The 12,302-nt window shown below is 37.9% G+C and overlaps 1 protein-coding gene across 2 annotated transcripts in view; it reads right to left on the minus strand.

Moving 5' to 3' along the window:
- Positions 1-44: 44 nt before the first annotated feature.
- LOC110557848 (zinc finger protein 26) overlaps positions 45-12,302 on the minus strand; it is a 28,722-nt gene continuing 16,464 nt past the window's right edge. For both annotated transcript variants that reach the window (XM_021652470.2, XM_060369848.1), the window contains exons 8-10: positions 11,362-11,445; positions 10,561-10,643; positions 45-9,639 (exon numbers count right to left, since the gene is read on the minus strand). In XM_021652470.2, coding sequence (XP_021508145.1) covers positions 7,360-9,639; positions 10,561-10,643; positions 11,362-11,445 — 2,447 coding nt within the window. In that variant the 3' untranslated portion in view covers positions 45-7,359. The remainder of the gene's footprint in view (positions 9,640-10,560; positions 10,644-11,361; positions 11,446-12,302) is intronic.

Here is a 12,302-nt window from a genome sequence, read left to right on the forward strand (position 1 = left end):
TTAAGTTACTTTTCTATTGCTGTGAAGAAACACCATGACCAAGACAACTTTTAAAAGCATTTAATTCTGAGCTTTACTTAACAGTTTCAGAGGTTGAATATATAACTATCATGGCACAGAGCATGGTGGTGGCAGGTAGGTAGGCATGGCACTGGAGCTGGAAAGCTTACATATTAAGACAACCACATGGCATAAAGACTGGGCCTGGCATGGGATTTTAAAAGCTCAAAGCCCTCCAAAGTGAGACAACTCATCCAACAAGGCCATACCTCCTAATCCTTCCCCATACAGCTCCACCTGCTAGAGAACCAAGTACTCAAATATATGAGCCTATCGTGGCCATTTTCATTCAAACCACCACACTCCACTCCCTAACTCCTAAAGGTTTGGAGCTGTCTCATAATGTAAAAATACACTTAACCCAACTTCAAAAGCCCCCACAAGGCTTTCTCCTGTAAATTAAAAAAAAAAAAAATACTTCCAATATGCAATGGCATAGACTATGAAATACTATTCCAAAAGGGAGGAAAGGAGGCATAGTGGGGAAACATTAATCAAAGAAAACTGAAACCTAGCAGGGCAATCTCAAATCCCACAGCTCTATGTCCTATGATGGATGGGTCTTTGGATTCCCCAATCCTTGGAACTTTGTTGACTGCAAATATACCTTTCTTGAGCTGGTTCCATTCCATGTGCAACTCTCCTCAAAAGATATTCTATGGCTCTGGCATCTCCAAAACCCTGAGGTCTCTAACACAATCCAGGCTTCACTTACACAGACAGCTTCAGACAACGGCCTCTTCGGGCCTCCATATAACTCCTTTGCCAAACACCTGGCTTCCATGGCTTTCCTTATTCAGAGAGGAAGACTCAACCCTTTACTCCTGCATCCTTCATGACTCTAAACCGATGTGTTCAGCTGGGTTTATACCAGAGAACCAAGTCAGCACATAATACGTCTGTACATACACATTAACAGTACCACTACAAGTAGCAAAGTTAAAAACTCAGCCAAGGTGTTAATAAATGGATTGAGAGCCTGGCAGTGGTAACATGTGCCTTTAATCACAGCACTCAGAAGGCAGAAGACTGAACTCTTGAGTTCAAGGCTAGCCTGGTTTACAGAGTTTCCAGGACAGCCAGATAACCCTGTCTCAAAGGGGAAAAAAAAAAATGGATTGAGAGATGGCCCAGCAGCTAAGACTGCACTTGCAGAGGAGCAGAGTTTGGTTCCCAGCACCATTGCTGGGTTGCTCACAACCTGTAACTACAACTCTAGGAGATTCAATGTCTTCTTCAACCCCCTTGGACATCCAAACACATGGGGGGCACACACAATAATGAAATGAAAAAATGACACACAGAATGGAGCTTTATTTAGTCATAAAGAAAAAAAAACTGGATAATTTGTAGGGAAAGTAATGGAACTAAAAAGCTTATTAAGTGAGCCAGATTCAGAGTGACAAATAATTATTTTCTCTCGTGCATAGAATAAAAAAGACATGAAAATAGAGAAGATGGAGCTTTAGAAGGAGATCAGAATAAGACAACGTAAGGCAAAGGTGTGTATGAATATGAGCAAAGTACATTATATACATATCTGAAAATGCCAATGTAGCTCTGAAAATAATGTTCTTGCCTATCACATGCGTAAAGCTCCAGGTTCAATTGGGAGCAGAGACAAGACTGAAAGTTCAGGGTAATTCTTGACCACATACCCAAGTTTGAGGACATTCTGGAATACATGAGACCCTAACATGAAAGAAACCTAGACACTTTCCTAAAACAGCCAAGTGGCCAGTAAGTATATAAAAAGAGAAGCTGGAGAGATGGTTCATCAGTTAAAGTGCTGTGGGTTCTGTATTACTTGTCAAAACTCCCGACAGGTTTGACGTCATCAATTCAGAGGGCGAAATCGACCATGTCAGGAAAGGCATGGTGGCCAGAGTAGCTTTGTGGGAGCAGGAGCTTGTGGTGCACATTGCTCACATCTTCGCAGACCTTAAGTAGAGAAGTGGGCCAAACCTATTGGCAGGTACAACCTTCAAAGACCACTCCCTACCCACAAAAACAAGTACCACCAGCTGGGGGAGACATGTCCAAGCACATAGGCTTGGAGGGAACAATGCACTTTCAAACCAAACTGGTTTCAAACAAAATTCAAGTTGGCTTCAAATATACTCCTCTGGCTACTCTTACAGAGCAAATGGGTTCAATTCCCAGTAGCCACATGGAGGCTCCTAAGTGTCTGTAACTCCAGACTCAGAAAACCCGATACCCTCTTCTGATCTTCTTGGCCACCAGGCATATACCTGCAACACACACACACCCAACCTCTGCATTGTCTCATACCTGGAATTTGAAAAAAAAAAAAAAAAAAATGAAGGCACAGAACTAAACTACAACAGTGGCTACCAGTGATTAAGGTTTAGGAGAAATAAGGAGACAACCGTTTAAAAGTATACACTTTGTTATGTCACCATTATAACAACAGCGAACAAGAATATATTGTACACTGAAAACTGGCTAAGACATTAGATGTTGGTAAAATGGCCCGTTTTATTTCCTGACAAACCAAGACTCTGTGAAGCTTAACACAGGCTTTCCTGGTCCTACTCCAAGTCCCTGCCACATCAGTCACCATTCACTGAGATACATATAAAATCCACTTCTATGCAACTACACATTTTCTAATTTGCTAAGACATTAGGTGTTTTCATATCAAATATAAAACTATGTAGTCCAGCAAGTTGGCTCAGGAAGCAAAGGTGCCCAACCACCTGAGTTCAATTCCCAGGATCTACAAAGTGGAAGGAGAAAGCCAATTCCTGAGTTGTCCTCTGATCTCCAAAAACATACTGTGCACCCCCACTCCAAATAAATAAATGTAATATAAAAATAAAATAAAATACAATGTAGCATTTTATCTTTGAGACAGAATGGTTAAGCTGGAGGTCATCTAGACTGCACAATGAGACCCTCTCCCAAAAACTACATAAACTCAATCCTGTGTATTTTAAAAGTGTAAAGCTTGATTAAGTCTACTGTGAAATTTCTCATAATGTACCTGTGAAATTAATACAAAGTATTCTCTGGCTCTTATATAGAATGTTAAGTATAGAATTATTAGATCTACTTGGTCTCAAGTCTAGTTCAAGTATAGTTTCCTTAGTGATTTTAAGACTCAGTGTTGGGGCTGGAGAGATGGCTCACTGGTTTAGAGCATTGTCTGCCCTTCCAGAGGTCCTGAGTTCTATTCCCAGAAACCACATGGTGGCGCATAACCATCTATACTAGAATCTGATGCCCTCTTCTGGCATGCAAGTGTACATGCAAATTGAGCACTCATACATAAAATAAATTAAAAAAACAAACTCAAAATTATATGTCCAAGAATACTGAAATGATCTTGTTTTCATTATGCTATTTCTTTCTACATATATATTAACATTTGCTTTCCACACTTGAGTATTCTATTTCTAGGATCTCTTTACAACCATGATACCCTTACAATAGAAGTTAACCATCTTATCTCTTTTTCACTCTGTTTAAGCTCTAATGAATGAGTCACTTATTGGCGAAACAGCAAAGTCTTTCTGAACATTAACAGCCAGGCACAACGGGCTATTACTGAAGCTACAACACTTGAGAGTTAGTGCGGGAGGATCATTAGTTTGGGGTTAGTTTAGGTTAAATGATAAGTTCAAGGCCAAGCCTGGACTATATAGCAAGACCCTGTCTCAAAAATAAATGATAAAAAATTATTTATTAAGACAATTTCAATCTCCTGGTCACTTCATAAAAGTAACTTTTAAAAAGATCACACAAACTGTGATCAATAATGACTTATCAGTGGGGTGGAAAGATGGTTTATGGAAATAAATGTGATACACTAAATGAACAAAAATGAAAATCTGTATTGCAGAACACGTATAGAATCATGTAACAACACAGGATATCAGATGATGGAGAAAACAGTCAATAAATTAGATAGAAATGTACTTAATCATAATGGCAGTACATAAAAACCAAATGCAGGGGATACAAAATGAATAAAGTGTAATTAATAAAAAATAAAGTTAAAAAAAGTTAAAAAAAAAAAACCAAATGCAGTTATCATTCAGTGTTACAAACCTCAAACTTGTCAAAGATAGGCATACCTAACCTACCTTTCCTTTGTTTATTCAGCGAAAAGCCTAGCTAAAGCAATTAGGATAAGAAAGGAAAAAGTCACCCCAGTAAGAAAAGTAAAACTGTTTGAGGTGACTGGGTGTCAACATAAAAAAATTATACTACATAAAACAATAGAGAATAAAATTAGACAGGAAAAATCTAAACCACTATGAACAAATGTCAAGGTATCCCATGCACACTGAGAGAATTACCATTGTTAAAATGTTCATCCTACCCAAAGAGCTTTGTAGATTTATTGCGATTGTATTAATAATTCTAATGACATTTTTTCACAGGCTTATAAAAAATTTCAGAAAGCATAAGAAACGAAAACCTTTCAGATAAACCAAAGATTTAAATAAATAAAAAAATTTAAGTTTAACAATGTATTACAAGGCTGGAGGAAGCTCAGTTGGTAGAGTTTACTTGGCATGAAGACTGATACTCAAGCACTGCAGAAAATAAAGAGTGTGGTAGTGCATGCCCATATTTCTTGCACTGGAGGGCTAGAGGCAAGAAGATGAGAGGTCCAAAATCATTCTTGACCATTAGTTAATTTCAAAGCCAGTCTAAACTCTTAGAGACCTTGTCTCAAGGAGCAAGAACAAAACAAACAAAACCCATTACATAGGTAGAAATCAGTTAAATGGTGATACAAACAACATAACAAATTGTTTAGAAATAAATGTGTAATAATGGCTAGGTGTAGGAGCACATACCTTTAATCCCAGCACTCTGGGAAGCAGGGACAGGTGGACCTCTGTGAATTTGAGGCTAACCTGGTCTACATAGCAGGTTCCAGAACAGCCAGAGCTATACAGAGAAATTATCTCAAAAACAAACAAAACAAACAACAACAAAAAAACACCTTTACAGTCAATATAATTTCAACAATGAGTTTAGAACTATAGCTTGATGGTAGAACTCGTGCTGAGCACTCATGAGACACAAGTTCAATTCCTAGCACCAAAACAGAGACAATAAAAAATGCTTATGAGCAAATTTTCAAAAACTATCATAACATAAAAAAGATAGTTACACAAATATGAGACTGAGAAAAATGCATATGCATGTAAAATAAGTGCTCATACACTGTGTTGTGTAAGAATGTGTATGTATGCATGTGTGTGCGTATATGAAAACAGAATTAAATAATAGTAAAGGAAATACAGTTAGGTGGGGTAGGCTGGCTCAAACCCAAAATCTCAGCACTCAGGAGGCCTGTGGAAGAAATACTGCTAAAAGTTTAAGATCACCCTGGTCTACACAGTGAGTTCCATGCTATCTTGGATTACACAGTAAGATCAACTCAAACAAAACCCAGAAAGCAAAACCTAAAACTGTAACACAATAAAAGTCCAGGAAGAATGCTTCCAGACATACTAGCAAAAAATTTTAGAACAGACAGAAAAGCATGAGCATTAAAAGCAAAAATAAATAATTAGGGGATATCAAATTAAAGATTTTACAAAACAGCAAAAAAATCTGAAATGGCATGTACACAGATGGAAAAAATACCTGTAAACCATATATATATTACAGTGGGTCACAGCAAAATACACATATCTTGATTTTAAAATTGATAAATAACTGAAATCAATATTTTAGCAAAGACATACAAATGGCTTATAGATTAGAAAAAGCAAATCAAAACTATGAAAATACTATGTCACATTTTTAAATGGCAGAAAAGTAAAAAGGTAATTAAAAGGCTATGTACTTAACATAAATGGATAGTGATTAAAAAATAATACAGTCACACTGAATTAACACTTATCATTCCTGTAACAAACACACTTTTAGGACTGTATCTGAGAACATAAGATCATCAATTTAAAGAGATAGATAACTACACCCATATTCAATGTAGCAATACTCCTAACAGCCAAGGTATGGAAACTAAGTATCCATACACAAATGAAAGGAAAACTAAGTGACTTAAAATAACTGACCATAACAAGGTTCCACCTTGAGAACCTCATGTAAATTGATATAAGCCATAGAAACAGCTAGACATGTTGGCACATGCCTGTAACTCCAGCAGTAAAATCTGAGGCAGAAAGGTTAGGAGTTTGAGGTCAATTTGAGCTACGGCAAGACCCTGCCACAAAAATAAAAAAGGATAAGAGTTAATACAGATACTACATGACCTAACAAGTAGAGGCTAAAGAAAAGCTGAACTCCAATCAGAAAATGGAATAATGTCTACCAGAGATTTGGAACTCAGAGAAAAGGATTGTATTGGTCAGATCCAAACCTACTTGTTAAGTATATGAGTACTATGTAAAACATGGTGATTTCAGTGCTAGCAAAGACAGCATTTAAGACAGTACAAAGATGATAATGGTGGCTTGCACCTGTAATCTAAGCACTCAGGAGGCTAGGCCAGGACTGCCATGAGCTAGACATCAGTCTAGACTACATGATTCATACTAGCCTAAGCCACAAAGTGAGACTTTGTGGCTTTTTTTTAAAAGGGGTGTGAGGTGGATAACAAAGAGGAAAGAAACAGTGCAAGAATACATGACAAAAAATAAACTAACAAGTAGTGAGCAGGGAGTTTGTGTTCATTCACAATGCTGATATGAGACATATAATAAACACTAGGCATAAACAACAGTTTCAATCATATCAAACAGGAATAGCTTAAAAAGGAAATCCCATATGGAATTTAAAAACATAATTGAAGTCATAAAAATATACAAACGTAGAAATAGTCAAAAGTTCATCTAGAAGCACCCAGAAAATCCATGTGTTGCCATCCAAGACTTCAGGACACTGAAGCAAATCCCCTATTACACATGTAGTTTTGTGTGCAGTCTGTAAATATCACATAAAGTCAATATAAAGTTACCTCCCAAACTTTAGTAAGATTTTTCTGGAGATCATAAGTGAACAGAGCAAGTGAAAATCTGTGACACACTGCTACGTCTTGCATCAACATACATGGAAACACCAGAGGGTTTTGTTCCCTATACTACAAACCTCAAGTGAGTTCATACACCGTGAGATGCTGGTCTCTCCCACAACCCTTCAACCCAGAGCATCCTCAGAATGAGTTGTCTTTACTCAACTGAATGTTTTTATACATTACTTATTGTATTAATAAGACTTGTATAAACTGTGACTTCTGATTCCAAAGGAGGAGTCAAGGGCTTCCAGAACAATTATCTTAATTCCTTACATTCAAAGGTTCTCCCCCCATTGGGGATTTTCATGTTCATTAGCATCAGCAGAAGTAGTGAAGGCTTCACTGCATTCCTTATATTCATATGGTTTCTCTCCTGTATGTTTTCGCAAATGTTTGTTAAGGCCCGAGTGTTCTGTAAAGGCTTTTCCACAGTACTGACATACATAGGGTTTCTCTCCAGTGTGAATTCGCATGTGAACTCGAAGGTAGGAGGACCACAAAAATGACTTTCCACATATTATACACTGAAAAGGCTTCTCTCCAGTGTGAGTTCGCATGTGAACAGGAAGGTAAGAAGAACATGTAAATGTTTTCCCACATACTGTACACTGAAAGGGCTTTTCTCCAGTGTGAATTTTCAAATGCACATTAAGGTAAGAGGAAGAAGCAAAGGCTTTCCCACAGTGGTCACATTCAAAGGGTTTCTCTCCTTTGTGACTTCGTATATGTGCAATAAGGCCTGAGGAAGTACTAAAGGCTTTTCCACATTCTTGGCATGCATACGACTTCTCCCCAGTGTGATTTCGTAAATGTATAGTAAGGCCTGAACGAGCAGTGAAGTCTTTCCCACAGTAAGTGCATTTATAGGGTTTTACTCCAGTGTGAATTCGAAAGTGGGTCTCAAGGGATGAAGAGTTTCTAAAGGATTTTGTGCACACCTTACACTGAAAAGGTCTCTCTGAGCTGTGAGTTTTTATGTGTACAGTAAGTTGAGCAAAGCTAATGAAGCCTTTCCCACATTCCTTACATTCATAGGGCCTTTCACCAGTATGTGTTCTTATGTGCTTAGTAAGGCATGAGCGTTCAGGAAAAGTTTTCCCACACTCTTTACATTCATATGGTTTCTCTCCGGTGTGAGTTCGCATATGAATACGAAGATAAGAAGATCGTGTAAATGTTTTGTCACACTGATTACACTCAAAAGGTTTCTCTCCAGTGTGAGTACGTAAATGTCCAACAAGAGATGAGGAATGAGCCAAGGCTTTCCCACATTGATAACATTCAAAGGGCTTCTCTCCTGTATGGATTCTTATGTGTTCAACAAGGCCAGAGGATGTACTGAAGGCTTTCCCACATTCCTTGCACTCATAGGGCTTCTCACCATTGTGAATCAGTACATGCTTAGTAAGGCCTGAACGTGCAGTGAAGTCTTTTCCACAGTAATTACATTTATATGGTTTTATTCCAGTGTGAATTCTAAAGTGGGTTTTAAGGCATGAGGAATTTCTAAAGGTCCTTGCACATACCTTACAACGAAAGGGCTTCTCACCAGTGTGAGTTTTTATATGTTCAGTTAGTTGAGCAAAGCTGGTGAAGGCTTTCTCACATTCTGTACATGGATAGGGCCTCTCTCCAGTATGTTTTCGTAAATGTATTGTAAGCCAAGAACGGCCACTAAACGCTTTCCCACATACTTTACATTCATAGGGCTTTTCACCTGTGTGAGTTCGTATGTGACCTAGCAGGTAAGAGGAACGTGTAAATGCCTTCCCACAAATGTTACACTCAAAAGGCTTCTCTCCAGTATGAGTTCTCAAATGTGTAGTAAGATAAGAGGAAGATGCAAAGGCATTCCCACACTGGTCGCACTGATACGGTTTCTCCCCGGTATGACTTCTCATATGTTCTGTAAGGCGTGAGGGTTGAATAAAGGTTTTCCCACATTCCTTACACTCGTAAGACTTCTCTCGAGTGTGTTGTCGTAGATGTACAATTAAGCTTGAGCGCTCAGCGAAGGCTTTCCCACATTCCTTACAGTCATAGGGTTTCTCCACGGTGTGGCTTTGCATATGGATATTAAGGTATAGAGGATGCGTAAAAAATTTTTCACATTTCTTACATTCGTAGTATTTTTTTTCAGTGGGAATTACAACATGCCCATCATGGCTTATAGGATGAGTAGGAGCTTGCCCACACTGCTCTGATTTGTGGAGATTCTTTTCACTATGAGAAGAACTATGTGCCTGAAACTCTAACTGATTAGCAAGAGTTTTCCCACAGTCACTGCATTCAATGGATTTTTCCAGAGGGCACATTCTCTTGGAATCATCTGGTGTCAAAGTGAAAGGTTTTACACACTGGTTCAATTGAAAAATGTTCTCTTCAGTAGTAGAAGTTTCTTTAAGTGGTAGTACAAAGTCTTTTTCATACAAATTACATGGTGATGCGTTCTCTGTATCTGGAGTACTAACATCAGTCTGAGGGCAAGAATCTTCACTGAAAACTCTTCCGACTTTTAGGGAGTCAGCAAGCTCCCCTCCATTGTGTTCTCTTTCCTATTGATAAAGGGTAAAAACATGATTAAGATTTTTCAGGCTTGTACAAGAACATATAATTGTGGAAATTCTGATAAACTAAACTTCACAATACATTTGGGGCATCACTTTATGCAGAGTACATAAAGTACTACTGTAGTCCCAGAACTCTGAAGGCTCCAGCAAAAGCGTCACAAGTGAAGGCTACCTTGAGTGATAGTGAGCCCCTCTCTGAAAAAAAGAAGAAAAAAAGAAAACGAAAAAGAAAAAAAATTAAGAAAAGGAGGGAAAAATAAAAGAGTTCCCTTGCCTATAACAGCTATTCTCTCAAATATCTTTCATTTTATCTATTTTTATTAGCAAATCCATAATCTTTCCTGACCTTGAACACTAGGATCCTTGTTTCCCCCAACCCCTGACTAAGGAGCTAAGGACAACTGATGAGTTCTGGGAGAAAAAGGTACGGTTTAGGAATACGGCTCCTAGTAGATCAACCATGCTCTAATGGCCCTACGTACACCAAGGAACGGTTTGCTTAGCAAAAATTCAAGTTGATAGATTATTTACTCTAAAAGAGAACGTGAAGTTGGGAGAGACAGAGAGGTGGCGGTGGATCTTCGAGGAGTTAGGAGAAGTAGGAGTTGAATATTATCAAAATACATTATACGAGATATTCTCAAATGAAAGTATTTAAAAAAAAGAAATATCCTGAGGTAGAAGAGATGGCTCAGAGGTTAAGAGCACTTGCTGCTCTTCTAAAGGACCCAGGTTAGTTTCCAAGCACCCATATGGCACCTCTCGATTGTCTATAACTCTAGCTCCAGAGAATCAGATGTCCTCATCTGTTCTCCAAGGACACCAGAAATGCACATGGTACAAAGACATATATGCAGGCAAAGCACCCATAAACATAAAAGTAAATTTCATTTCTGTGAGTCTTACCAGTTGCATTCCATTTGACATGTCTGATGAAAACATATCCTGCTGAGGTGCTGTCCTTTTTGTCTTAAGGTGCATTTCCCATTCTAAAGTGAAACCAAAAAGCTTATAAAAGGATTTATACAACAAACAGAAGGTTTTTTTGTTTTTTGGTTTGTTTTTTAGTTTTTGGTTTTTTGAGACAGAGTTTCTCTGTATAGCTCTGACTGTTCTGGAACTTGCTCGGTAGACCAGGCTGGCCTCAAATTCACAGAGATTCACCTGCCTCTGCTTCCCAAGTGTTGGGATCAAAGGTGTGTGCCACCACCACCTGGCTAGAAGACTACATTTTTAAAAACAGCCAAAACCCCCATTTTGATTGGCCAGGAGTGGTGGAGCAAACCTTTAGGAGCCACAAGCAAGCAGATCTCTGTAAGTTCAAAGCCAGCCTGGTCTATAAAGCCAAGTTCCAGGCCAGAATTTCACTTGTGTATTTTTATATTAAAATACATTAAACAGTAAATGAAGAGACATGTCTAAGGCTAAAATTTGACAAGCACAGGATATGGTATCATAGCTATAATAATTTAGATTTTTTTCTATTAAAATTAAATGTGATGGTATATAGAATAATAGGAGAAAGCAAACAAAAAACTGGTGAATCACAGATGCTATACATTAGCTTTTTTTATGAAAATTAAATTGTGTTTCTCTAAGACCTCAACCTTCAGAATCAAGGCAGTCTCCTAACAGTTCCCTAGATACACTTCCGACTTGACACTTCCGACTTGACAATGACAAGAAATGTGTTCAACAAATACCAACCTTGGAGAATTCCTTGCTCCATTACTGTCAATTCTACTTTTTGCTCCAACCAAGAGATCAAGCTGGGTTTGAACAGCTGACCTCCTAGACAAAGAGAGAGATACATTAATGGAAAAGGTTCACATAAATTCCCCAATGATAGAAAACTACATTTCTCAGGAAAGATTTAAAATTATTAACAAAAAGCTTTGAATACAAATATTTATGCTCTTGGTGACTAGAAATCTTCTATGACCCATCAAATCTACATTCAGAACTAAATGCACAGTTAAAAAACATTAGGGAAGACCAAGTCTGTTTATGCATAGATGTAATCCCATTGCTAACAAGGCAAGGAAACAAGAGTTCCAGGCTAGTCATGGCTACAGGGCTAACAAAATGAAACCTGCCTCATGTAACCAAAAAATGCTTGAGAATGTTCAGTAATAGAGCACTTGCCTAGACTGTACAAGGTCCTAAATTAAATCTTCCACCACTGTCAATAAATTAAAACATACTATTAATTCCTAATGCCGTCATTATTAATGAAAAAAAATCTACGCTTTAAAAAAATAAAATGCAGTAAAACATTTCTTCCAATAAAATCTAATATAAGTAATGAAGTTATAAAGTCACTGCACCCTACCCCTTCAGGGATGCAGATCAAACCCAAGGCCTTATATGTCTAAACAAGCATTCTATAACAAAAACATACCTAGCCACGGGTCTTCATCCTTAAAGAGAAAAATGATAGCACCAGTTCTTATCTTTAGAAACAGATTCATAAAGGTTGTTAAAGTATCAACAGCCAAGTATAGTAACACATATCTGTTATCCCAGCTCTCAGAATCTGAGATAGGAAAATTGCCAAGCGCTTGAAGCTAGCCTGTGGTATATAGAGTGAGGCCTGTCCTCAAAACAAAAACAAATCAAAAAGAGGAAGAATCTCAAAATAACATTAT

Source organism: Meriones unguiculatus, chromosome 1 (assembly GCF_030254825.1).
Source record: "Meriones unguiculatus strain TT.TT164.6M chromosome 1, Bangor_MerUng_6.1, whole genome shotgun sequence".
Taxonomy (NCBI): domain Eukaryota; kingdom Metazoa; phylum Chordata; class Mammalia; order Rodentia; family Muridae; genus Meriones; species Meriones unguiculatus.